This window comes from Cynocephalus volans, chromosome 5 (assembly GCF_027409185.1).
Source record: "Cynocephalus volans isolate mCynVol1 chromosome 5, mCynVol1.pri, whole genome shotgun sequence".
Lineage (NCBI taxonomy): Eukaryota > Metazoa > Chordata > Mammalia > Dermoptera > Cynocephalidae > Cynocephalus > Cynocephalus volans.
The window spans coordinates 76,960,441-76,986,826 of record NC_084464.1 but is presented as its reverse complement, the minus strand read 5'-3'; the positions used below and the strand labels follow the sequence as shown (position 1 = coordinate 76,986,826).

The window sequence follows — 26,386 nt, the reverse complement described above, 5'->3', positions numbered from 1 at the left end:
GTAGACTATAATCTCTTGAAAGAACATATTTTATATATCAAATACTACATGATTATTTCTATATTCCTTGGAAATAATATAAAAGTAATTATTATATACAGAATTTGAAAATTCATATCCTAAAAGCATTACAGAATACATTCATTTATTAGGTCTCTTAAAACTTCTTATTAAATATTCAATTCATTGTCATCCAAAATAAAAAACAAACAATAACAAAATGCTTAGAACAGAAATCACAAACAGGTGACTAGAATTTGAAACGTAACCTCATCTCTGTTGATTAGGATAAACCTGTATCATAGTTTTCTCCTCTGCTATCTAAACTGGTTTGTGAGTTTTCTGAAAATTCACTGTAGTAGTACATCATCGTGGCAACTTGTATTTCCAGGATTTTCCCAGTCTTTCTTATGATTTTCACCTTCTTCATCTTTTTCAGGAGGTGATGCACTCTCCTTTTTTTCTGTGAGATTAGAAACTGTTTTTTCAGGTTGAGAATTTGAGTTCTCAGCGTGACTGTCCTTCTCTGTGTTTCTTGGCTTGTCAGCTTCATTGCTGGGCTCTGGGCTGGGCCTGTCTGTCTCTTCCTCAGCCTCTTTTGGTGCTGCTTTTTTTTCTTCAGCTGTTTTGCTATTTAAATGAACAGCTGAAGAGGAATTTTTGGAGTCCTTGGATTTTTTGTGCATAGAAGTCTGACTGTTATGACTGGAGGCAGGAGGGGCAGGCATTTTCTGAGTTTTGCTTCCCTCCATCTGTTCTTTTCTAGGCGGTCCCCAGATAAAATTCTCTGAAGGCGTGTAATGTTTCTGGGCAAACCGCAGGAGCTTTCTCCTTTCTCGTCTGTCTCTAATTGTATAAACAAAATACTCCAGAGCACTCTGCTTAATATTGGGAATAGTATTTTCCACAAGAGCCTCATGAAGAATAAATTTTACAAGAGGAGATTTAAAACTTTCATATCCAAGCTCGCCAAGGCTTTTAAGAATACGGGTGATTCTTAAATAGTTGTGCTGGGACCTGGAAGAGAGGATAGAATAAAATGAGGGGGAAAAAAACTAGGTGGAGGAAAGCAGGAGAATGACAATAACTGGAAAAACACTTTTTATGGAACTGTAAGGCATGGAAAAAGCCTTGTGAAGACTTTTTAAAAGTCATATTAGACATGATTAAGAAGAATAAATCAGAAGGCATTTAACTTTTATGCCTCAATGTAATGTCAATCCATGTGACACTCAAATGTATAAAATAAACTCTTCTTGTTTGTTTAGTTCTTCGTATTAGAAAAACACTTAGATTTGGGACTGAGCACAGACGTCGTCACAGCTGGACCCCATCCCCAGCCCAGCCGAATGCATGCCAACCAGAGAGGTGCCCCCCCAGAGAGGCCCGAGATCTGTTGAGACCACATGCCCCACGGTGCCAGTACACAACTGAGCAGGTAAGCCTCACCACTGCCAGACCTTATCCCCAGCCCAGCAAAGTGCACGCTGACCAGAGAGGCACCCCCTGGAGAGGCCCAAGACCCTCGGCAACCACACGCCCGAGGTGACAGCAGGCAACGGAGCAGACACTGAGGCAGCCATGCCAAATTGGCAGCCCTGGCAGGATCCTAGCCAGACAATACTTATGAACCACTGGACCATGAAATCCCTTGCCACAATGACTAAACGTCAAAGGAAAGATAACAGATATATGAAAAATCAAGAAGGTATACCACCAAAGGGTAATAACTCTCAAGCTCTAGGTCCTATAGAACAAGAAGCCCTTAAAATGTCTGATAAGGAATTTCGAGTGATAATTCTAAGGAAACTAAATGAGATACAAGAAAACTAAGCTAGACAACATGATGAAAGGAGGAAAAGTATGCAGGACATGAAAGAAGAAATGTACAAGAAAATCAATGCCCTGAAAAAGAATGTAGCAGAGCTTGCTGAGCTGAAGAATTCATTCAACAAAGTAAAAAACACAATAGAGAGGTTAACCAGAAGGCTTCCTGAAGCAGAAGAGAGAATTTCTGACCTTGGAGATGGGCTGTTTGAAATAACACAGGCAGACACAAAAGAAAAAGAAAAAGAAAAAAGAATTAAAAACATTGAAGAAAATCTAAGAGAGATATTAGACAACCTTAAGCACTCAAATATGCAAGTCATGGGTATTCCAGAAGGAGAGGAAAAAGGAGATTGCATTGAAAACATATTCAACAAAATACTGGCAGAAAACTTCCCAGGTATAGGAAAAGACACAGATTTTCAGATTCAGGAAGCTCAAAGATCCCCAAATACATTCAACCCAAAAAGGTCTTCTCCAAGACATGTTATAGTCAAATTGGCAAAATTCAAAGACAAAGAGAGAATCTTAAAAGCTGCAGGAGAGAAGCATCAAATCTCCTATAAAGGAGCCCCAACCCAACTAACATCAGACTTTTCATCACAAACTCTAAAAGCCAGAAAGGAATGGAATGATGTATTCAAAATACTAAAAGACAGAGAATGCCAGCTAAGAATACTCTACCCCGCAAGGCTATCCTTCTGAAATGAAGGGCAAATAGTATATTTCTCAGACAAACAAAAACCGCGGGAGTTCACTACCACACGACCACCCTTACAAGAAATTCTCAAGGGAATTCTGGGTATGGTACCTGAAAAATAACTACCACTGCCATAAAAACTCAAGAAAAATCAAAACCCACTAGAAAAATAAAAAAGCCTCCAATGAAGAGTGAAAAAAAAAGTTGATCTACAACCCAAGAAACCAACAAATACAGAAGACAAACAGTAAATCAGAAAGAAAGGAACAAAAGACACTTAAGACATCCAAACAAAAATCAAGGGCCGGCCTGTGGCTCACTCGGGAGAGTGCAGTGCTGATAACACCAAGGCCACGGGTTCGGATCCCATATAGGGATGGCCGGCTCACTCACTGGGTGAGCGTGGTGCTGACAACACCAAGTCAAGGGTTAAGATCCCCTTACTGGTCATCTTTAAAAAAAACAAAAACAAACAAACAAAAAAACCCAAAAATCAATAAAATGCTAAGAGCAAACCAACACTTTTCAATAACAACTCTTAATGTAAAAAGATTAAATTCCCCCATCAAAAGACACAGACTGGCTGACCGGATTAAAAAGGTGGACCCAACTATATGCTGCTTTAAAGAGAACTATGTCACCTATAAAGACTCACTTAAGCCAAGAGTGAAAGGACAGAAAAAGATTTACCATGCAAACAGAAATGAAAACTGAGCTGAAGTAGCTATTCTTATATCTGATAAAATAGACTTTAAACTAAAAGCCATAAAAAGAGATATTGAGGATCACTACATAATGATAAAAGGATTGATCCATCATGAAGACATAACAATCATAAATATATATGCACACAATGTCAGAGCAGCCAGATTTATAAAGCAAACTCTATTAGACCTAAAGAAGGAAACAGACACTAATACCATAATAGCAGGGGACCTGAACACCCCACTATCAATATTGGACAGATCATCTAGGCAAAGAATCTGCAAAGAAACACAAGATCTAAACAACATTCTACACCAATTGAACTTGGCAGATATCTACAGAACATTCCATCCAACAACTTCAGAATATTCATTCTTCTCATCAGCACATGGATCATTCTCCAGGATAGATCACATGTTAGATCACAAATCAAGTATCAACAAATTCAAAAAAACTGGAATTATTCCATGTATTTTTTTCAGACCACAATGGATTAAAATTAGAAATCAATAACAAACGAAATTCTGGAAACTATACAAACACATGGAAATTAAACAGCATTCTACTTAATGACATATGGGTCCAAGAAGAAATCAAACAGGAAATCAAAAAATATATTGAAACTAATGAGAACAATGATACATCATACCAAAACCTGTGGGATACTGCAAAAGCAGTACTAAGGGGGAAATTTATCACATTAAATGCTTATTTCAGAAGAATGGAAAGATGGCAAGTGAATAACCTAATACTTCTCCTTAAAGAACTAGAAAAACAAGAACAATACAAACCCAAAGTTAGCAGACGGAAAGAAATCATTAAGATCAGAGCAGAACTTAATGAAATTGAAACCTGAAAAACAAAAGATCAATGAACCAAAAAGTTAGTTTTTTGAAAAGATAAATAAAATTGACAAACCATTAGAACACCTAACTAAAAAAAGAAGAGAGAAGACGCAAATAACAAAAATTAGAAATGAAAAAGGTGATATTACAAGGAATACAAGGAATCATTAGAGAGTACTATAAACAACTATATGCCAACAAATTTGAAAATCTGGAGGAAATGGATAAATTTCTGAACACACACAAACTACCAAAACTGAGCCAAGATGATGTAGAAAATCTGAACAGACCAATAACAATAAGAGAGATTAAAGATGTTTTCAGAAGGCTCTCAACAAAGAAAAGCCCAAAACCAGATGGATTCACAGCAGTATTCTAACAAACATTCAAAAGGGAATTGACACTAATTCTCTACAAACTATTCCAAAAGATTGAAACAGAGGCATTTCTCCCAAACTCATTCTATGAAGCAAACATCAGCCTGTTACCAAAACCAGGTAAAGATACAACAAAAAAAGAAAACAACAAGCCAATATCCTTGATGAAAATAGACACAAAAATCCTCAATAAAATACTAGCTAACAGAATACAGCAACACATACGCAAAATTATACACCACGATCAAGTGGGATTCATCCCTGGGATGCAAGGATCGTTCAACATATGAAAATCAATAAATGTGATACACCATATCAATAAAATCAAACACAAGCACCATATGATCACCTCTATAGATGCTGAAAAAACATTTGATAAAATTCAACACTCGTTCATGATGAAGACCCTCTACAAGTTAGGTATAGATGGAAATTATCTCAACATAATTAAAGCCATATATAATAAACCCATTGCCAATATCATCCTGAATGGGGAAAAGCTGAAAGCTTTTTCCTTAAGAACAGGAACTAGACAAGGATGCCCACTCTCACCACTCCTATTCAACACAGTGTTGGAAGTACTAACCAGAGCAATCAGAGAAGAGAAGGAAATAAATGGCATCCAGAATGGAAAAGATGAAGTCAAACTGTCCCTGTTTGCAGATGACATGATCCTATATATTTAACAGCCTAAAGCCTCAGCAAAAAAACTCTTGGAGTTGATAAATGATTTCAGCAAAGTTGCAGGATACAAAATCAATACACAAAAATTAGTAGCATTTCTATTCTCCAATAGTGAACATGCAGAAAGAGAAATCAAGAAAGCTTGCCCATTTACAATAGCCACCAAAAAAATAAAATACTTTGAAATAGAGTTAACAAGGATGTGAAAAATCTCTACAATGAGAACTACAAACCACTGCTGAGAGAAATTAAAGAGGACACAAGAAGATGGAAAGATATCCCATGCTCTTGGATTAAAGAATCAACATTGTGAAAATGTCCATACTACCCAAAGTGATATACAAATTCAATGCAATCCCCATCAAAATTCCAATGACATTTTTCTCACAAATGGAAAAAACTATCCTGACACTTATAGGGAATAACAAGAGACCATGCATAGCCAAAGCAGTTCTGAGCAAAAAAAAATAAAGCTGGAGGCATAACACTAACTGACTTTAAACTATACTACAAAGCTATAATAACCAAAACAGCATGGTACTGGCATCAAAACAGACTCACTGATCAATGGAATAGAATAGAGAATCCAGAAATCAACCCAGGCACTTACAGCCATCTGATCTTTGACAAAGGTATCAAGCCTATACACTGGGGAAGAGACTGCCTCTTCAGCAAATGGTGCTGGGATAACTGGATATCCATATGCAGGGAATGAAACTAGACCCATACCTCTCACCATATACTAAAATTGACTCATAATGGATTAAAGAATTAAATATACACTCTGAAACAATAAAACTTCTTAAAGAAAACATAGGTGAAACACTCCAGGAAGTAGGACTGGACACACACTTCATGAATATGACCCCAAAAGCACAGGCAACCAAAGGAAAAATAAACAAATGTGATTATATCAAAGTAAAAAGCTTCTGCACAGCAAAAGAAACAACAGAGTTAAAAGACAACCAACAGGGTGGGAGAAAATATCTGCAAACTATACATCTGCAAAGGATTAATATCCATAATATACAAGGAACTCGAACAACTTTACAACAAAAAAACAAGTAACCCAATTAAAAAATGGGCGAAAGAGCTAAATAGGCATTTCTTAAAGGAAGATATACGACTGGCCAATAGTCACATGAAAAAATGCTCAACATCACTCAGCATTTGAGAAATGCAAATCAAAACCACACTGAGATACCATCTCACCCCAGTTAGGATGGCTAATATCCAAAAGACTGTGAATGATAAATGCTGGCGAGGTTGCAGAGAAAAAGGAACTCTCATACATTGTTAATGGGACTGCAAAATGGTGCAGCCTCTATGGAAAATGGTATGGAGGTTCCTCAAACAATTGCAGATAGATCTACCATATGACCCAGCTATCCCACTGCTGGGAATATACCCAGAGGAATGGAAATCATCAAGTAGAAGGTATACCTGTTCCCCAATGTTCATTGTGACACTATTTGTAATACTAAGAGTTGGAACCAGCCCAAATGTCCATCATCAGATGAGTGGATATGGAAAAGGTGGTATATCTACACAATGGAATACTACTCAGCTATAAAAAGAATGAATTACTGCCATTTGCAACAACATGGATGGACCTAGAGAGAATTATATTAAGTGAAACAAGTCAGGCACAGAAAGAGAAATATCACACGTTTTCACTTTGTGGGAGCTAAAAATAAATAAATAAATACACAAATAAACTGCGGGGGGGAGAAGACACAACAATTACAATTCCTTGAAGTTGATACGACAAGTGAACAGAAAGGACATTGCTGGGAGGGAGGGGGAGAGGGAGGAGGTAGGGGGGTTTCGGTAATGGGCCACAATAATCAACCACATTGTATATTGACAAAATAAAATAAAATTTAAAAAATAAAGAAAAACAGTTAGATTTAAATTTATTCCCTCTGGTTTTGAATTGTTTGCTTATTTTAAATACACTGAGGATAAAAGATCTAACAGAGCATTTATCTGCAGCAACACCAATGAACTGTGCCCATCACAGGTAATCAATGCTGAACATAAACTCATTAGCTAACAGCTAAATAGAAAGATTTATAGTGTCAGCTCATCAGCAAAATCCACCATACAAAGCCGACTCTCAAGGAAAGCAGCAAAAACCACTCCACTTTTAGAACAATTCTGGCAAAGGATGAAAAACTGATTTAGCAGAGCACTGTTTAACAGCATGGGTTTTGCAGTCAGAAATGAGTTTCCACCCTGGCTCTGTCACTTAGCAGCTATGTGAAACTATGATGTCTCTCTGAATCTCAGTATCCTCATCTGTAGAATGGGGAAAATGGTCTACAACTTACGGGAATCAAATGAAATGATACATATGTAGGGCATGTAGAACTCAATACATACTAGATATTATAGTATTTAAAACTATTATTATTACTGTTATAATTATTTATTTAAAGATTTGGTATTCAGGACCACCATTTTTGTACCTATCCCAACTTAACAACCTAATTCTCTTCTATTTCTGGCCAGTCTCCTCCTCTTTTCCTATCAAATAATTTTAAATCTTATTTCTAATGGCCTTGATTCCAAAGACGCATTTTTCCGCAGACTGCACTAACACCTTTGCTATCCGTCTCAAAACTAAGGGCAGCATCAGATGAATGCTTTCCAAACCTGTTTTGTCACAATTTATAACCTACCTTCCTAACCTCGCTCAGCTCAGTCCTTGCCTTATTAAACCTGCCTGGACAAACCCTAAAGGAATCCTCAGCTACATATCTTAATCGTGTATGTTGTCAACAGCCCAGGTATTTAATTACCCAATATTACCACACAACCATAACCATCACTTATTTCTAACTTCGTAAAACCCATTTTATACCTCAGACACTGTACTTTCTACAAGCATTGCAGATACCTGCACTAGCTTCTAAAAGTGCTTGAAGTTCTTACTTAGGAATAACTAGCAAACTACCAAGAGTGGAAAAAGATGTTGATGACTTGAATGATGGAAGAGAGAGGTTCCATGGTCTACATTTTAATAAGAAAGTTTGTTTGGACAAAACAAAAAGTTTAATGATTCAGGCTAACCAAACTCTGGAAAGACAAGCCCAACAGTTAATCATCTCATTCTTCCAGATGTTTACCAAAAAGTATTATCTTATTCAACTCTTTAAAGCTCAAAGGGCAAAACATAGCAGATATGTTTCAGTTTTATGAATCTGCATTCTTTAATAGTTAAGAAGTAAAAGTCTTGAGACAACACAAATTGGGTTAGTTAAGACAATATGCCACTAACAGCAGGATTGACTTCGTTGTTATGTTTACATGGAGTTTGTATACTCTAAAAACTTAGTGACAAAACTCTTGGGCAACATCTGCTTCATACATCGCTGAGGAAGAGATGCACAGAAAGGTAGAAGAATGTTTTGTTTAGTTTTTTAAAAGAGGAGCCATATGAACAAAAGAAAATTTACTATATTTGCAACCAGCTCAATTTCACATGACCAATCCAAGATGAATGGTCAAGTTAAAATTTCTGTACACATTTATCTGTATCTACACATTCTCCCACTTAAAATATTTACATATACAGTATAAAAAGACAAAAACTTGGGTTGAAGAAACTGATGATCAGTATTCTGGAACAAAACTGTAGAAAAGAGCAATTGGGTTTTTCAGTATGATTTGAAATAAATGTCATGATGGAAGACTAAATGGTAGAGAGGAGAGCAACTGAATTCCTTCTAGTGTTGTAAGCAATCTTGGGGTTGCACAGAGGATAAAAGACAGAAGCTGGGATTTCAGACAGAGGCAAGGGCATTAAATAGTGTTGAACATGTCAGGAAGACTAGGTAGGTTAAGAGAGAATACACAAAAGGCAAGAACCAGGAGACAGAAAATAAAAGAAGGGATTCCAAGGTCTAAAACATGGCTCAATAATCCAAGCTGATTACAAATAAAACTTGAAATACATTTCAGTGGTTGGTCTATCTAGGTGTACTCTCAGGTTAGAAAGTATTTCAACTCTTTTAGTCATGGTCACTTGTTCACTCGACATTATTATCTCATTTCACTTTGATTAAAGATTTTTCTTCTACTTAGCTATGACACAGAGATTAAAACACTAATAAGTTATGACATTTAAGAATAAACCAGAAAAGAACCCAACTGAAGAAGAAAACAGAATAGACATTTTCATATAATCCCCTACAATTTGTTGAAATCTAGTCAATAAAATTTTTTGGCAGCTAAACCAGAGGGGAAACATGTTTTGTGGCAGATCCTAAGGCAGTTCGTTCACAGCTGGAAAGGCTGTATGCCATACACAGGGAGAAGAAAAAGAGAGACAACGGGTGGAGGAAAGCCAGGAGCTAGATGCAGCAGAGGAGTGAGTAATCAGTTCAGGCTCCCCTCCCCCGACTCAAGCCAGGAGATTGCTTAATTAACCCTTCAAAAAGGGCTCTGTTTCCACCTATAAATCAGAAAATCTGGCAATAAAACCCCAAGGAGGATTTAAGCTGAAGACCATATTTTGTTCATCATTTATTCAGTCAACAAAGATTTACTAAACAAGATTGCTATTCCAACCAAACACAAGTTGGGGAGGAAAGTCTCTAAAATGACAGTTGTGAGTACATGAAAGATGAGTTACTATCAGAACCTCTTTTATGTTTACTTTTTACTTTTCCCTATTTACTTTTACTTTTGACATCCTTCATGTCAATAGGCTACCTGCACACAGCTTTTTTAGCAGTGCGACATAAGTGCTTAGGAACTTTGTCCAGAGATAGCTACCTGCATTGCTTAGGTAGAGGCATACATACTTACACTTTTAAGTGCCCTGTATAAATCAAGTTTAACTTGATTGAGCTAATGGGTATTCTAGTCAGGATCATAAAGCTTTATGCCCATATCTTCAGTGTTTTAGTACAAGCTACCATTTAAATAGTGTTGATTATAACTAATAATGTAAAAGGAAGGCTTACCATTAATATTTATACTCATTTCACTAAAGCAAGATGAAAGTTCTAGAAAGACACAAAAAATTTGCATAACCAATGCACAAAACTCTGTTTTGGCCAAAAAGAAACTGCTTAGGTTAGTTTTAATTTTTTTTTCTCTTAGTACTTGCCTAATTCAGCTAATTATAATGCGCTAAAAAGTGTTTTAAAGCTGTTTGTTTTATACTCTGGCACTCATAAGACAACCTATAATTAAAAAGAAAAAAAAATACGGTTTGCACATGAAGAAAATATTAAGGTAAATAAACCTTGGTTGGAAGTATTAATGAAAGTTATAAATATCCAAGCAAACGAACACAGCAAAACAATTTCAAATAACCTCCATTAAATTTTCTTCACAGGTTTTGGGATTTATTAACCAAAAATAGTTTTTTGTTTTTTAACTAGTGAAGATAATTGTAATTTTCCCTTTGTTTTAATAAAAAGTACAGGCATATCTCATTCTTATAAAACACAGTTTTATATCATAGTCTTAACTCATAAATTTAATCTAAGAAGACACCATGCTTGAGGATATTAGAAACTGACTGCACCCCCAGTAGTATATAGCCTAGTAGCAGGGATATGGAAAACTATACAAGCAATAACCATAAGTTCCAAAATAGGTGGCATGAAGAAGCAAGAGGCCATATTTGGCTGTGGGCATTTGGCCGGGGGAGGGGGGGCGTTGCTTCAGAGAGAAACAGCTCTGAAGCTGAAGAACTGTGTTTCTACCTGGAACTTGATTCTTTTTGTTTTGTTTTGTTTTAGAATATAAAATAGGGAATAACATGTATTTCAGACTGGCTTTTGAATCCGAATTCCTAGGCCCATCTGCTAGGTGTTCCTGTGTCCCATAGAGAACTCCAACCAAGGGAAAATATCGTGCTGGCTCCTGATTTATCACAGGGGCTTTACTTACTCATTCAGATGCTGAAATCTTTCCTGCCAGTTAACAGCCCGAGCAACATTTCCAGTTTTATCAATCAGTTTCATTCCAAAAAATTCTAGCATCATTTTATAAGCTAGGAGAAATCTTCTAATTGCTTCTTTTGTTTTTTTGAATTCCTAATATGATGAAAAACAGAAAAAAAGTCAACTGAAATGAGTCAATAGCTACCAGGACCATAAAACAAGAATATTAATTGTCCACTTCATATAAAATGAAATAAGCTTGCATTACCTCAATTTCATATGTAGTTAGTTCTTTAGCATAAAAGTTCAAGCCTTGTTCTCTCAGGGGAAAAAGCCTATTTTTAAAAAAAATAAAATTTCCCTATTAACAACGTCTAGAAAACATACATGATTAAATAGGACATGGCTCAACACAGATAATATATAACTGACCATTGAATGTAAGTGTGGTTGTGTTCCAGTTTTTCATAATCTCCTTTCCACTTATTTAGAACTTCTTCAATGTAAACACCTAAACAGTAAATATTTAGAAAATGAATCAGTCATTTAGAACATTGTGAAGATATTTTAATATCTGAATCACCAGAGTTTTATATTAAAACTTTTTAAAATTTAATAATAGCACACAAGAATAATAATGCTTTTAAAAGATGAATACCATATGCCATATACTTGGTTATGTAATAAGCCCAATTTAAAAAAATTTAATGGCACTTCAAATCGCAGAAAGTTCTATTGGGCAATGTACTCTAAAGCAGAGGTTGGCAAACTATGGCCTGCCAGCTGTTTTGTAAATAAAGTTTTATTGGAACACAGTCATGTACACTCATTTATGAATCATCCATGACAGCTTTTGCACTACGACAGCAGGATTAAGTGGTTGCAATACAGACTAACTCTCCTGCAAAGCCTAAAATATTTTCTGCCCCTACACAAAAAATTTGCCAACCCCTGCCCTACTATATGCTGGGCCCATATTATACATGGTGTACATTATACAGCTTAACCTTCACAGAATTATCCCAAACAGTATTACCCCCATTTTACTCATGAGGAAATTGTGTGATTTGTTCAGTCACACACTAGTAAAAAAGTATATCTAGGAATAGAATGTAAGTCTTCCTGGTTACAAAAAGTAAGCCCTTTTCACCATGTTTCATTGTTCCACTATAAGTCACTGTAACAAAATCCTCCTGATTCTTAAGTCTGTCAACATCCTTACAGTTGACTACATGGCCATTTAATCAAACTCACAGAAAAAAACACAACATATCATTTCTCTAAATATAACTCATCTTATTGTGTCCTCCAGAGATCACCAGGTTGTAGTAGAGGCCCACTCTTGGAAGGTTAAGTAGAAAGTTGCTTTGAATCATACTGCTGACTTTATTAGCATGTTGAAGCCATTTACCTCCATAATTTTCCATTTGTTTTCCCTTTCAACTACCCTCTTCCTACTTAATAAGTAAAATATTCCATTGCAAGCTTATGCTTACTGGGTGTGTGTGTGTGTGTGTGTGTGTGTGTGTGTGTGTGTGTGTGTGTGTGTGTGTGTGTGTGTGTGTGTGTGTGTGTGTGTGTGTGTGTACACACTGAGGAAGAAAGTGTGTGAGTTGATGTAATTTATATAATAAACTAGAATTACATATTATGTGGCCTTAGCTAAAACTTCTGACCCCCACCAATCTTATAAGATTTAAAAATAAATTTGGTGATAAAGATGATAAAAAAATTAATGCATTGCTTAAAGTTACTGGTTTAAATAACTACCTCAAAAATAAATTCACTATTAGAAACATAATAATTGAGTTAAATACAATTAAAACTAATATTATTAACTAATGTTAGTTAAATAGTTGAGTTAAATCATAGCTTTCTGTTCAATATTTTTAATATTTAAATACTAATTTTGAATATTTAATACTTTTAACAATTGAATATTTTTATCCTTCAAGATAAATTTGATGAAATTCAAATCAGAGTTAAATTAATGATTGCATTTCTTCAAAAAGTTTTCTTACCCCAAGTCCGAACAAGACTAGTAATGTAATTAATGTTATATCCATTGGTAAACAAAGCAGAACATTTCTATCATTAGTAAATACCACAGTGCACTTTTGTCCAGAGGTTTCCCTCCAAATCAGAACAGACTTTTGGGACACCAGAAAGTTAAAGACAAGTGGCTCTGGCCATTTCAGCAATGTTCTTAGGTCTTAACTCCCAACCAGTACGTCTTTCAGTGCACAGCACTGGGACTTTCTCCTCCCAGCACTCCATCCAGCCTTTAGGTCTCCTTCCTCCAGTTAGTTCACCAAAGAATGCAATGCCCTGCCCTGCCGTTTAAAAATCCTTGTAATCCATGACCCTCATTCCTTGACTCACATTGCTGTGGATTTGACTCAGCTTCTACTGAGAGCAAAGAGCAGGAGTCAGGGCTGTCCGGTAGCTTACACAGATAAGAGCTCTAAGAAGAGAAGCTGGCTTCCTGGCTTGACCTGGATAAAATTAGGATGCCCACCATGAACCACAGGGTGGTGCCTTAATGAAATGCACACTTTTGGGATGATATGACCAGAGCAGCTGCATTCTCTCACTATTGGGTTGGAAAAGGTCCTATGAGGGCAACTGCAGAGCTGTTAAGGAGAGAGGTTTATTTGGCGGAGTGGGATGGAGATCCACAGTATGTGCAGCTCCTTTCCCAGGATACTGGAACACTGAACTGGGACTGTTGGAGCTTCCTGAATCTGAAAACTGACAGGAAAGATCATTCTAAATACAAACTGAACTTTCTAATCGCATCCTAAATAATTTTCAGGTTTGGCACTTTGGAAAGAACAGCGAACTCTGTAGAGACCCAACTCTACAATCGAGTGACCCAGCAAGTCGGCCATTTAAGCTTTAAGTCCCAGTCACCCCATCTTTAAGATGAGAAAGCTGAATTGTATCTAATGTTCCTTAATAATCTAAAATTCTATGGCCCTATAAATCTTCTCTGTTTTCCTCTTGCAAAAATTGCCCCTACTATCTTTCAGATAATAGCCATGGTAAGCAGGTAATGGGAAGGTATCACCAATCCACAGCTATTTCTCCAGAATTTACCAAGTGAATGCTCACAACTCCAGGATCTAACACTTGGGGAACACATTAGACTGCACAGCAAAGGAAAGCCATCAATGAACATGCAGCAAAAATGTTCTAACCACTAAATAAACAAAGAATAAGCAGGCATATATTATTATTTAAAGTTTGCTTTTTATCAAGGTAGCAGACTACTCACCATCTGGCTTAAATGGAATTTTATTCTTATAAAAACGAAGATTGCTCAAGTCATTTTGATATCGGATATCTTTGAAGTTCTGCTAAAGGAAAAAATAAATCAATCTCCAGCACATGGAAATACAGAGAAGATACAAAGACCTTTCTTGCATGTTTTCCCACCGGCACCATAAATTTAGAAAAAAAGGAGGGAAATATTTTACATTTTAGAAAAAAATATTCTCTACTCTTACCGGGTACTGGTGTCGGTATTTGTATAAGTCCCTTGCAGCATAAAAACTTCTCTTTGGCTTGGCAGTTGCTTCACTGGAATCACTACCCTAAAATAAAAAGTGAAACTCATTTACCTGTTGAAGCAAGATTATTTCACTGAGAAATTTCTAAAACAAAAAAATAATCAACATCCATAAAGAAAGCCTGACAATTGTCAACCTATACAGATTAATGAAAATATTATAAATATTCTTGTAATAATGCTGACTAGAAATATTCATTGGCATCCTATTTTCTTCATTTGAACCAATAACATTTTCCCTAAGTTTTAATACTAAATAAAAAACTTTACTATTAACCAAAGCCTATAGAGGTCAAATGCTATGAATCAGTATCCATCAAAAATGAATTCAAGGCATATATTTACCAGATATTACACAAGTGACTCTATGACAAAACTTATTTTAGAATACATTAGATAATACTAAAAAAGTGTTAAGATACTAAATCAATTCTACAAAGAAAACTGTCATTAAATTTGCAACATTTAGCTGCACTCAGAAGTCAAGTAATATTGATGAAAAGAAAGGAGGATTTTCAAACAAACTAAATAACTTTCTAAACCCCATCCTTTATAGCACTATAACAAGTACACAAAGGCATGAATAATCATCTGTTCAATAATACAATGTGATATAAATTAGCAAACTTAAAATATATACACACAAAGTAATAACAAGCTCTCAAATGAAATGAACATCAGATTGAAATAATTTATATGTGGTAGTTTATTCATACTATGGAAATCCTAAGCAAAGTTCCCACCACCATGAAGTAATTTTTAAAGCATAAGATGCAGGTCAATACAATCGATTTTCATTCTCTAACTATATGTATGAGAAAGTGCCTTGTATCTGGTGCCACGTAGAAGAACTATGAGACAGGTGATGATGATGAAGAAGAAGACAAAGTTTAGACCTGAATAGTCATCAAGAGCTTCACCCCAAATCCTTTTCTCATCATCCCCACCCCGCATCTCTGTTGACAGACTGACATCCTCCAAGCAATTTTCGCACATCTTTGAAGTGATGTGATTCTTACTATTACTACAAGTACAGAGATACTTAAACACCAAATCCTCTGATGTTTAACATTAGTTACTCTGTCATGTTACATAAGCAAGTAAAAACTTAAATTCTCATCCTTGCCACACACTTCAAAATAGCTCTGCCTAGCAAGTTTCTGAATCTATTTAGCCTGAGCTACAACTATATGAATCATCATCCTACATTTGTACAGAAAGCACTTGTCCGTTTACAAAATACTTGCATGTATGTTATTTCATTTGATTCTTACAACACACCTGGCTGATTAGTTATTAGTGTTTCCATCTTAGAAACAAGACAACTGAGGCTTAAAGAAGTTGCACAAGACCCAGAGCCCAGGATCCCAGCTCCAGTCTTCAAGTCCAGTTAATTAGGCCTGAATCAATTTCAGCTCCACTAAACCTGAAGAATATATGGAAACCTTGTTATATGCTATCAATAGCCAAAGGCGTGGAGTCAGGAGACTAGGGTGTCTTAACTCTGCTACTTAACATTTGTGGAGCCTTAAGCAAATCACTTAACTGAATCATCAAAATTTACCTCTCTTCTAGATTATCCTCCTCAGCAAACAAATATGCTGTAGTATCTCTTATCTTAAACATACAAAACCTTCCTTGTGTCAAGTCTACCCTCAATTACAGATCCATATCTCTGCTCCCTTTTATAGTAAATCATCACGGAAGAATTGCACATACTACCTGTCTCTTTCTCTTCCCCCAATTTCCCACGATCCACTACAATCAGGCTTTTGTTCTCAGCATTCCATCAAAACTGCTCTTGTGAATTTTACCAACAAATCTCCACCTTGCCAAACAATTTCTCAGTGCTCATCTCAAGCAACCACCCAACAACACTGGGCAAGTTAATGCATTCCTCCTTCCTGCAACACTGTCAGTATGGCTTTCAGGAAACCACATGTTCCTGGTTTACTGCCTGTCTCACTGGTCCCTTTGTCAGCCTCTTCTTTTGGCTCCTCATCCTCTTCACACCCTCTAAATGGAGGAGTGTCCAGGGCTTAGTCCTCTTTCCTTGATGACCTGTATCTTTCCACAACTTTAAATACCACTGATCTTAGATGCTGATGACTCAAGTCCTGGACTGAGCCTCCTCCATTCACAGATGTAATTAACTAGTCAACAACTCCACGTGGATGTCTAATAGGATAGGAAACTCAAGAGAATCCTTGACTTAACCTCTAAAGTTGCTTTCTCTCTAGACTTCCCCATCTAAATTAATGGCACCATCATTTGTCCAATCGTCACTGGAACTAAGATGACAGCAGTGGAAGTGGTGTGACGTGGTCAGTCTAGGATGTACTTTAAAGATAGCTTCAGTAGCACTTGCAAACGGATTAACTGTGGGGAGAAGAGAATAAATGGCGTTGACAGTCAAAAGAGCAAAATCAAAGGCAGATTTTGTTTTAGAAGTTAGATGATAATACTAACAAGAAAAAATCATCATTTAAAAGAATTAGGGTGGGTTGGTGTGGTCTACTGTTTACTAAGGTTACAATTAAGTGGTTGAAACATTAATTATTAAACTGTTTTATATAGATGGACCTAGTTAGTTGGATTGAACCTTAGCTGGAGTTTTTTGATATCTCAAACTCCTGTAGGTGGATACTTAATTGGGAGACAAGTAGAAGGGGAAAACACTGGAATACAGCACCTAATACTTTTCCTAGGGTTGAATTTGCAATGCAAACGACAGAGCAGGAAACCAGAGAACAAGAGCAGAGGGACACTCAAGATTTCAGCCGGTCCAAGGTGCTGACGATACTGACAGAAGGGTTTGCATCGTTCTCTCTCTGAATGATCTCGGGAAGTTTCTCTTTCTCTCTTAGCGTCTGTTTTCTCCAAAAATTGGGATTAAAAACAGCAACCCCCGCCCTGAAATTGCAGTGCATTTAAGTCACTTAGCAGAGCCTGCACTTTGTTTTTAATTCCCCCTTACCTAAACACAGATAATCATCAAGATGGATGAAGCAGCGCTAGCGGTAATATTTAGGTGATGATTCCCCTAAATATCTGTGGTCACATTGGACTTTCGACTCCATTTTCCCGTTCTCGGTTCCCCATCGCTGATTAAGAGGAGGACCTAATGCAGAACCACAAACCTAAATACCTCCAAAATGCGTAGTTCCTCTGACGCTAGGCGACACTTCCTTGTTTTTAAAGTTTCTCATTATTTTCAGTTTGTCACAGGTGAAGGGGGTTATTTATCGCTTTACTAACCTTTCCTCCAAACTGTATTAATCCAATGATTTAATTACACTTGGATCAACAAGTTTTCTGGGTGAAATAAGATTTTTTGGAAGAGTGCCCTTAACTCCTCGGTTGAAAGGCCGTACTTGGGTTAAGAACCGCAGAGATTTAACTTCACATGGGGACCATCTACAATACTTTCAATGGCTGCAGGCCCCACAGTAGGGAACAGTGCTAGCTGCTCGGCAACTGCAGTCGCATCTTACTCTGACTAATCTTTACCAAAAGCACGGACTAGACGGCTTTTCACCATCCTCTATTTTTAGACAGGTTCCTCCCACCCCACCTTCGCATCACCCAGCTGCGCTGCGGAGGCAAAGAAAACACCCATTCAAGTTGGCTTCTGCCTTGAGGGACTTCCCTGTCGTGCCCACAGCCAGGCCCCAGGCCAGCGGCGGGCGGCCCCGGCGCTCCGGGCCACCAAAGCCCTCACCGCCCTGCCCACCCCAGTCCTGGGCGGCGGGACAGCCGCGGGCGCGGAGGGCTCGGGTCGCAGGGACGAGCAGCCGCCCCACGGCGCCCTGTCCCCGGCGCACGGGAGCGACTCGGCGCTGGCTCCCCTCCCCGACGCCGGGGGCAGGTTCGCCCCAGCCCGGCCCGAGGCCGCCGCGGGGCCGCGTACCTGCTCGGCGCCCGCCGCCTCAGCTTCCTCGTCCGGCGCGGGGCTGGTGCGGGGCCGGCCGCCGGCTCGTTCCGGGGGCTGCGCGGGCTGCTCGGGCTCCTGCCCCGGGCCCTCGCCACCGCCGCCGCCCGGCCGCGGCTCCTCGGGCTCGGGTTCCGAGTCGGTCTGCCAGGTGGAGTCGCAGTCCTCCACGGTGGCGGGCTCGCGGAAGCTGACTCCGCCGAGCAGGTTGCCCATTGAAGAGGCGGCGGCGGGCGCGGGCTGCGGGGCTGCGGGCTGCGGGGCGCGGGCTGCGGCAGGCGCGCTAGGGCCCGGGCATGGCCGCGGCGAGGGCGCGGGGCGGCAGCCTCCGCGCGCCCGCCGCCGCACTGCCTCAGCGCGGCGAGCGGCAGACAGGCACGCGGGCGGGGAGGAGCCGGCGGCCCCGGGACCGCCGCCGCACACGCTCGGGCCCGCCCATCTGGTTCCTTCTCCTCCCCGGCCCCCGGGGGCGCGCCGCACTTCCACGTCCCCCGCCGGCCTGCCTGCGCTCGGCCTCCGGCGTTTCCTGGAGTGGACTAGAGTCTGCTGCTACCTACCCCACCCCACCGCTTGGGGCCCGGGGCCACCGGGAGCTCCTCCCCGCTGACCGGGAAGAGCGATCCCCGCCCAGCCCCGGGAGCGGGGACTGGCGTGGACGTGATGTCGAAGGAGCTGTCACGGTCAGCAGGCGGGTCCTGTCCACACCCCCACCCCCTCTCCAGGCTGGTCCAGGAGGAAGATAAATTAGCTGCAGGAGACAAAAGCTAATGGTGACCGGGTACCATATAAACAGGAAATCCAAACCACCGCGACTGTACTTAGGGTCGTCCCCTAGAGTCCCTGTGGAACTTTCAGATGAAGTCAAAGCTATCTGTCACCTCACCTAATGAGCAAATGCCTCTTGAAACAAAAGGAACTATAACAACTAGCATTGCATTGGTCTGTAGTTTTACTCACACCCACTCCAAATCGGTGCTCTGAGTAGGAGAAAATCTCGGAATCCTTAAAACACATGGGCTGTTTCTAAGGGAAGAATCCTTGGTCCCCTGCTCTGTTCTGAAAATGAAAGGAGGAGGGGGAACCATGTTGTAGAAACACTTAAAAATAAAAGAGCATAATCGAATAAGTGACCCAGGGAAAAGTGACTATTGATCACAAAATTTTTATTCTGACTTTCTATCTAGAAGGAAAGCCTCTTGAAAGCAGCCCTGTCTGTATGTGGGCCGGTATTTGTTCAGCTGAGGAGGCCGGTACTTGGACAGTGCTGGGACCTGGTAGGTACTCAGTAAACATTTGTTGAATATGGATGAGAAAATGTGTTCTACGTATTTATATATATATATAAGATTAAACAGTTGTATTTGGGATGCATAGTTTCTTTTCAATTGCTTCATAATGAAATAGGAGGCTGAATCAAGGTAAATGGACAGTTTCTAAGGGCAGAATGAGGTGAACCTGATGTCAATTTCACAGACAAATCATGATTGCCTCTCTTCAGGCACCGCCACAGGAAATCCAGGCGGTGGCTCTGTCACTGATCAGTTTCTGACCTTGAACTGTAGTCCTAAATTTCCTCATTTGTAAAGTGGAAACAGATTTTATCACTGGGGTCCCTTCCAGCAACACATTCTTTATTCTCCCATTGAGAGGTAGAGTCTTATTCCCCTCACCATCTTTGAATCGGGTCTGGCCTCAGTGACTTGCTTGAAGAATAGAATATGGATAAAGTGATATTCTGGGATTTTCACTGTTAAGTAATAAGGTATCTTGCATGTTTCCACTGGGGTCTCTTGGAACGTTCTCTCTGGTAGCTCTGAGCTCACATGTAAGAAGTTCAACTACTTTGAGACTGTCACACTGGAAAAGCCACTGTGTATGGGCACCAGTCCCAGCTAAGCCCTGCCTTCCAGCATCCTCTGCTGGATTCTACTGGTTTTTATTGAATCCTCCAGACCAGCCAGTCCACCAGCTGAATACATTTCAGTTACCTCCTTTGACCCTACATGGAACGAAGGAACCACCCAGCAGAGCCCTGCCCAAATTCCTGATCCACACAATAGTGAAATGCAATAAAATGGCTGTTGTTTTAGGTTACTAAATTTTGCAATAGTTTGCTATACAGCAATATATTTTAGGTCACTAAGTTTTTTTATTGTTGTTTTAGGTCACTAAATTATGCAGTAGTTTATTATATAACAAAAGATAACGGACCAGTGAGAAGTATCTGTTGAAACCTATATGGGTTAGTGCATATAAATATATAAGTAATTGCTGCAAAGAAACCCTTACCTTTTCCACCACCTTTTGGCACATTTATCGATTTTTTATGAACATATTTTTACATGAAGTTTTATAACAACCTTATATAATTAAAAAAATTAAAGTTTAGAGCAATAAGCTTGAGCACATTGTGTCCAATCTAAGCATTTAAGAAAGTTAATTCTGATAGAAGAACAATTCAAAAATTTAGATAGAACTACAAGAAAGCCCAAATAGCCAAATCAATCCAGAGCAAAAAAAAAAAAAAAAAAAAAAAAAAAAAAAGGCAGGGGATATCATATTCCCTGACTTCAAAATATACTAAAGCAATAGTAATCAAAACAGCATGATACTGGCACAAAGACGGATACATAGACCAACAGAACAGAATAGAGAATTCAGAAATAAATCTAAATACAGACAGCCAACTGATATTTTGACAAAGGAGCTGAGAACATACATTGTGGAAAGCACAGTCTCTTCAATAAATGGTGCTGGGGAAATTGAAGACTCATATTCAGAAGAATGAAACTAGACCCCTATTTCTTACCATATACCAAAATCAACTCAAAATGGGTTAAAGATTTAAATATAAGGCCCAAAACCATAAAACTTCTAGAAGAAAGCAAAGGGGGAACAGGACATAGGACTAGGTGAAGATTTTATGAATAATACTTCTAAGCTCAAGGAACAAAAGCAAAAATTAACAAATGGGATTATATCAACCTAAAGAACAATCAACAGAGCAAAAAGACAACCTGCAGAGTGGGAGCAAATATTTGCAAAGTACACATCTGACAAGGGATTAATATCCAGAATATATAAAGAACTCAAACAACTCAATAGTAAAAAAAAATTTAAATTTAAAATTTAAAAAATCCAATTAAAAGATGGGCAAAGGAAATGAACAGACATTTTTCAAAAGAAGAGATACAAATGGCCAACAGGTACATGAAAAAATGCTCAACATCACTAACCATCAAGGAAATGCAAATCAAACATACATTGAAATATCATCTCAGTCCAGTTAGACTGGCTATTATCAAAAAGACAGAGAATAACAAATGCTGGTGAGCATGAGGAGAAAGTGAAATCCTTATACACTGTTGGTGGGACTGTAAATTAGTATAGCCATTATGGAAAACAGTGTGGAGATTTCTCAACCAACGACAGACAGAACTACCATACAATCCAGAAATCCCTATACTGGGTATATATCCAAAGGAATGGAAATCAACAAGTCAAAGGGATACCAGCACGCCCATATTTATCTCAGCTCTATTCATAATAGCCAAGAATTGGAACCAACCTAAATGGCCTTCAGTGGATGACTGGATAAAGTAAATGTGGTGTATATACACAATGGAATGCTACTCATCCATAAAAAAGAATGAAATTCTGCCATTTGCAGCAACATGGATGAGCTTGGAGAAAATTAAGTGAAATAACACAGGCACAGAAAAAGAAATATCACTTGTTGTCACTCATATGTGATTAAAAAAAAGTTTATGTCATAGAAGTAGAGAGTAGAATAGTGGTTACTATAGACTGGGGAGGGGAAGGGGAGGAGGAGATAAGGAGATGGTAGTCAGTGTATACAAAATAGCAGACAGATAGGAGGAATGGGATCTAGAGTTCTGTAGCAATATAGGGAGACTACAGTCAACAACAAAGTACTGTGTGTCTTTGAATAACTAGTCACAATGATGTTGAATGTTCCCAATACAAAGAGGTGACAAATGTTTGGGGTGATGGATATGCTAAGCATATGCTATATGATCATTGAACACAGTATAAATGTACTGAAATATCATATTGTACTCCATAAATATATATAGTTATCATGAGTCAATTAAGGGAAAAAAGAAAGAGAAATAGAGAGTAGAATAGTGGTTACTAGATTCAGGGAAAGGGAGGGGGAGTGAGGGACAGGAAAATGTTGATAGACAGGTACAAAATTACAGTTAGATAGGAAGAAAAAGTTCTGGTGCTCTAGGGGAACAACAGCTAATAATACTGTACATTTCAAGATAGCCACAAAAGAGGATCCTGAATGTTAAAACCACAAAGAAATGATAAATGTTTAGGTGATAGATAGCTAACTATTCTGACTGGATCATTATACAATATACGCAGGTATTGAAACAACAAACTGTACCTCATAAAAGTGTACAATGAAAAAAATTTAAAAATAGAAAGAATTCACAAGGATGGAAATAAACACTGGAAGGGAACACCAGCTACCACGTCTATTTACGAAACTTTTACCAGCCCTTGACTGGGGGAGATAAGCAAACATCTTTGGAGTTCCCACCTGTTTTTCCAGAAATAAAAAAATTGGCAGTGGGGTTTTTGGTTTTTTGTTTGTTTGTTTGTTTGTTTTCAATCGTCACAAGGGGAGTTCAGCTCTGTATGGATGATTTTTAGATATTTTTGGATATTTTGGGTATAAAGTGGATGAAAACAAAATATTTCCGTTTTTGCCATTTTTTTTTTTTTTAGTTTCTGTCTATTTTTAAAAGGAAGGATATGGCTCCTTTTAAATATGCCTGAAGCCATTTAGTGATTTTCTAGGAGTCGCATCAGATTCTCCAGTTAAGCACTGAAACCAAATACGTTTTAATCATGTCTCTATAACCAGAGCAAATTGATCCCCTGTGCATTGTCAGCTCCACTCTCCTGGAACATACTTGACCTGGGTCCTCAGGTTTTCACAGAGAGCCAGATACACAGAAATGAGGGCCCTTCCCTTCCAAGGCTTCATAGTAGCAAGAAACTACAGACTTTTGGAAACAAGATTGATGGCTTTCTTCTTCATATGATAAAGAGGATCAAGAACAGCATATAGTAGGAAGCAATCATTTCTTTTAAATATTTAAAATAAAAAAACACTTTCAAATTAAAAAAAAATTTAACTATAGCCTCTACACCACTTTTAAACCTATCATATTGGCAAATATTGAGTTCGATAATTCCCTTTGTTGAAGATATAAGGAAATCAGCACCTTCTCCTACACTGTTAGTGGGAATACAAATTAATAAAATATATTAAAAAGGAAACTAAGTAGTTCCTATCAAATATAGAAATGCATATATTTACATTTTTTAGGAATTTACCTAGCAGATAATCCACACACACATGTAAACATATCTGAAAATATGTTCATTATAACATTGTCTGTGATAGCAAAGAAAACTAAAAATGGCTTAAATACAGGGGATTACCTAAATAAATTAAGATACATTCATACGAAGCAGTACTATGCAGCCATCAAGAGGGGTAGAATTGGAGTGAAGAATCAGGTCATCTGGGTTTAGATCTGGCTCCACCAGCGACTGGCCAGGATGACTCCAGGCAAGTTTCTAAACCTCTCTGGGCCTCAGTTTCTCATCTGTAAAAAGATGATAATTATAGTACATACCTCATAGGATTGTTGCACCTAAAACAGTGCCTGGAACCTAGTAGATACTCAGTAAAATTAGCTATTGTAAATAAAAGAGGTAGGTCTCTTCAGACTGACATAGAAAGATGTCTAAGATATATTGTCAAGTGTAAAGAGCTAGTTGCAGAAGAATTATGTATCGGATAATCTGATTTGGTAAAAATACGTGAAAAGTGCTTCCTGTTTATTGTTTGTTTCCTCCTCCTGAAATATAAGCTTCTTGAGAGGGGAGACTTTTGTTTACTACTGTATCCCCAGTGTCCATAATAGGAATTTAATAAATATTTGTTCAATGAACAAAAGAAGAAAAGAAAAGAAAATTAGTTCTGGAGGTGTCTCATCCCTAGGTTCTGTACACAGGAATCACCCTTCCTGAAAACCTAAACTTTTTCATTATCTCTGTCTTTGAGAATATTTAACATTACTGCATTGACAGTAAAAAAGCATATCACTGCTTCATATAAAAAAATTCATCACTTGGCCCAGTGCCAGGCAAATATTAATTTATCAACATATATTAGCACTAATCATTATTCATACAATATGTCTTTAGAGAACATTGAATTCAACAATAATATAAATATATATGAAATGAGAAGGAACCACTATCACAATGGCCAATAATAAAGAATAGCTTCTGAAGCCCAGTATCCAGAATCTACCCTAAACAATGTGGATACTATGTCCATGATCCAGTGTAACTCTGTTTTCAACTTTATCATGAAATCCTTTAAGGGAAAGGCAATCTTAAGGAGACACTGGTGCTCCAGGAAACAAACTTTTTTGGATGGAACCCAAATGCATCCAGCATATCTTGAATAGTTTTTTGTAGTGAATTGTGTTTTAGGGACATGAACAAAAAGGTTTATTGTTACATAATTTCCTTTCAGAGCCTTTTAAATAAAAGGAAAGGGCAGATCAAGGTCCATTTTACCCAACCTCGGGAGTTAACTCCTCAGTAGCTCCCAGGAACCTATGACCTATGGAGGAAAAAAAAAAAATGTTATTAAAAATTAAAAAGAATAAAGACAGCACCCTAAAGGACCATCATAAACTAGTAACAATGACTGCTATATTTTCTTCCATTGACCATAGCCAGGGCCTCGTCTAGCACCCATGGGACACTTGTGCACTTGAGAATATAAGATGTCCCTTCCTCCAGGGCTTGGTGAGATGAGCCTGGACTAGACTCCCTTCCCTCCACCTTAACTGGACACCTTCATCAGGACACAGCCTGCATAACTTCACACAAGGTATCTGACCAGACAAGGCTTGCTGGAAATTTCTCAGGATCTCACTTTCCTAAGATCAGAGTTTGTAAATGTGCTTTAATTTATGAAGACAAAATGTTTTGTTTTTTCTGCTCCTTTCTGTCTACAAATGTTTGATAATTTTCTTCTTGTGTGATTCTGAGATGTTAACTTCCACCTCCCAGGTCTACCTCTCCCACATTCCCCCCCAGTCACCACCGCTACCATAGTCCCTCTTACAAAAGTCTGGTTTTGCCTTTTCTGGACAATGCAACTGAGTAATCTGAATTTTTTACTGCATGTTCCTTTTATCTTTTCAAGGCTTAATTGCAAAACTATCTCTGCTATCCATTATCTCTTCCTTTAAATTATCCCAGAGAAGTGATCAGCAATTCAAGCAATTTTCATATATTGCAACCAAAGTTCTCAAGGTTGCTTTAACTGAGATGCAGAAACTGATGCACATCTATCTAATTTCATCTAAACAAAACTTGCAGTACCAAAGAGATATCTATATTTTTCATTATTGATATAAAATATCAAATATTTTGCTATCCAATATTGGTAGCAAATGAATAAATTCACTCACTGGCACCCAAATTGTTGTCAAGATTCTGACAAACTCTTGGGGTCTCCCAAATATTCCACATCTAATTTATCAAATTAGTAGGATATGATGAGTGTGGACTTCTGGGTTTTTCATTTGTTTGCTTTGTTTTGTTTTTCTCACTTACTTTGTCTCACCAGCATTCACCATGGGCAGCCACTGTGCACTAGGCTGGGGCCCTGACCTACAGGTGTAGAGTCTATTAGGAAAGAGAGCAATTTAGCAAATTCAAAAATAATCATAATTACAAATTATAAGTACAATGAAGGCAAAGTGAGAGCACT

General features: G+C 38.2%; 1 protein-coding gene across 2 annotated transcripts; it reads right to left on the bottom strand.

Moving 5' to 3' along the window:
- Positions 1–268: 268 nt before the first annotated feature.
- OGFRL1 (opioid growth factor receptor like 1) lies at positions 269–18,759 on the bottom strand. 2 transcript variants are annotated; one of them, XM_063098068.1, is made up of 7 exons: positions 18,523–18,759; positions 14,551–14,637; positions 14,319–14,400; positions 11,474–11,552; positions 11,310–11,376; positions 11,049–11,194; positions 269–1,017 (listed from the first exon to the last, which is right to left on the bottom strand). In XM_063098068.1, the coding sequence occupies exons 1-7, from the start codon at positions 18,757–18,759 to the stop codon at positions 351–353; spliced, it is 1,365 nt and encodes a 454-aa protein (XP_062954138.1). In that variant the 3' UTR covers positions 269–350. The 2 variants fall into 2 exon arrangements, with proteins under 2 accessions (XP_062954138.1, XP_062954139.1); XM_063098069.1 differs by having other exon boundaries at positions 14,319–14,397.
- Positions 18,760–26,386: the final 7,627 nt, after the last annotated feature.

What these genes read in the sequence shown, in the direction of transcription:
- OGFRL1 (XM_063098068.1), bottom strand. Translation starts at nt 18,759, where the DNA reads ATGGGCAACCTGCTCGGCGGAGTCAGCTTCCGCGAGCCCGCCACCGTG. An exon ending in AATTCCATTTAAGCCAGATG is followed by an intron (nt 11,553 to 14,318) that starts GTGAGTAGTCTG and finishes TTTACTGTTTAG; the next exon opens with GTGTTTACATTGAAGAAGTT. An exon ending in AACCACACTTACATTCAATG is followed by an intron (nt 11,377 to 11,473) that starts GTCAGTTATATA and finishes TTTTAAAAATAG; the next exon opens with GCTTTTTCCCCTGAGAGAAC.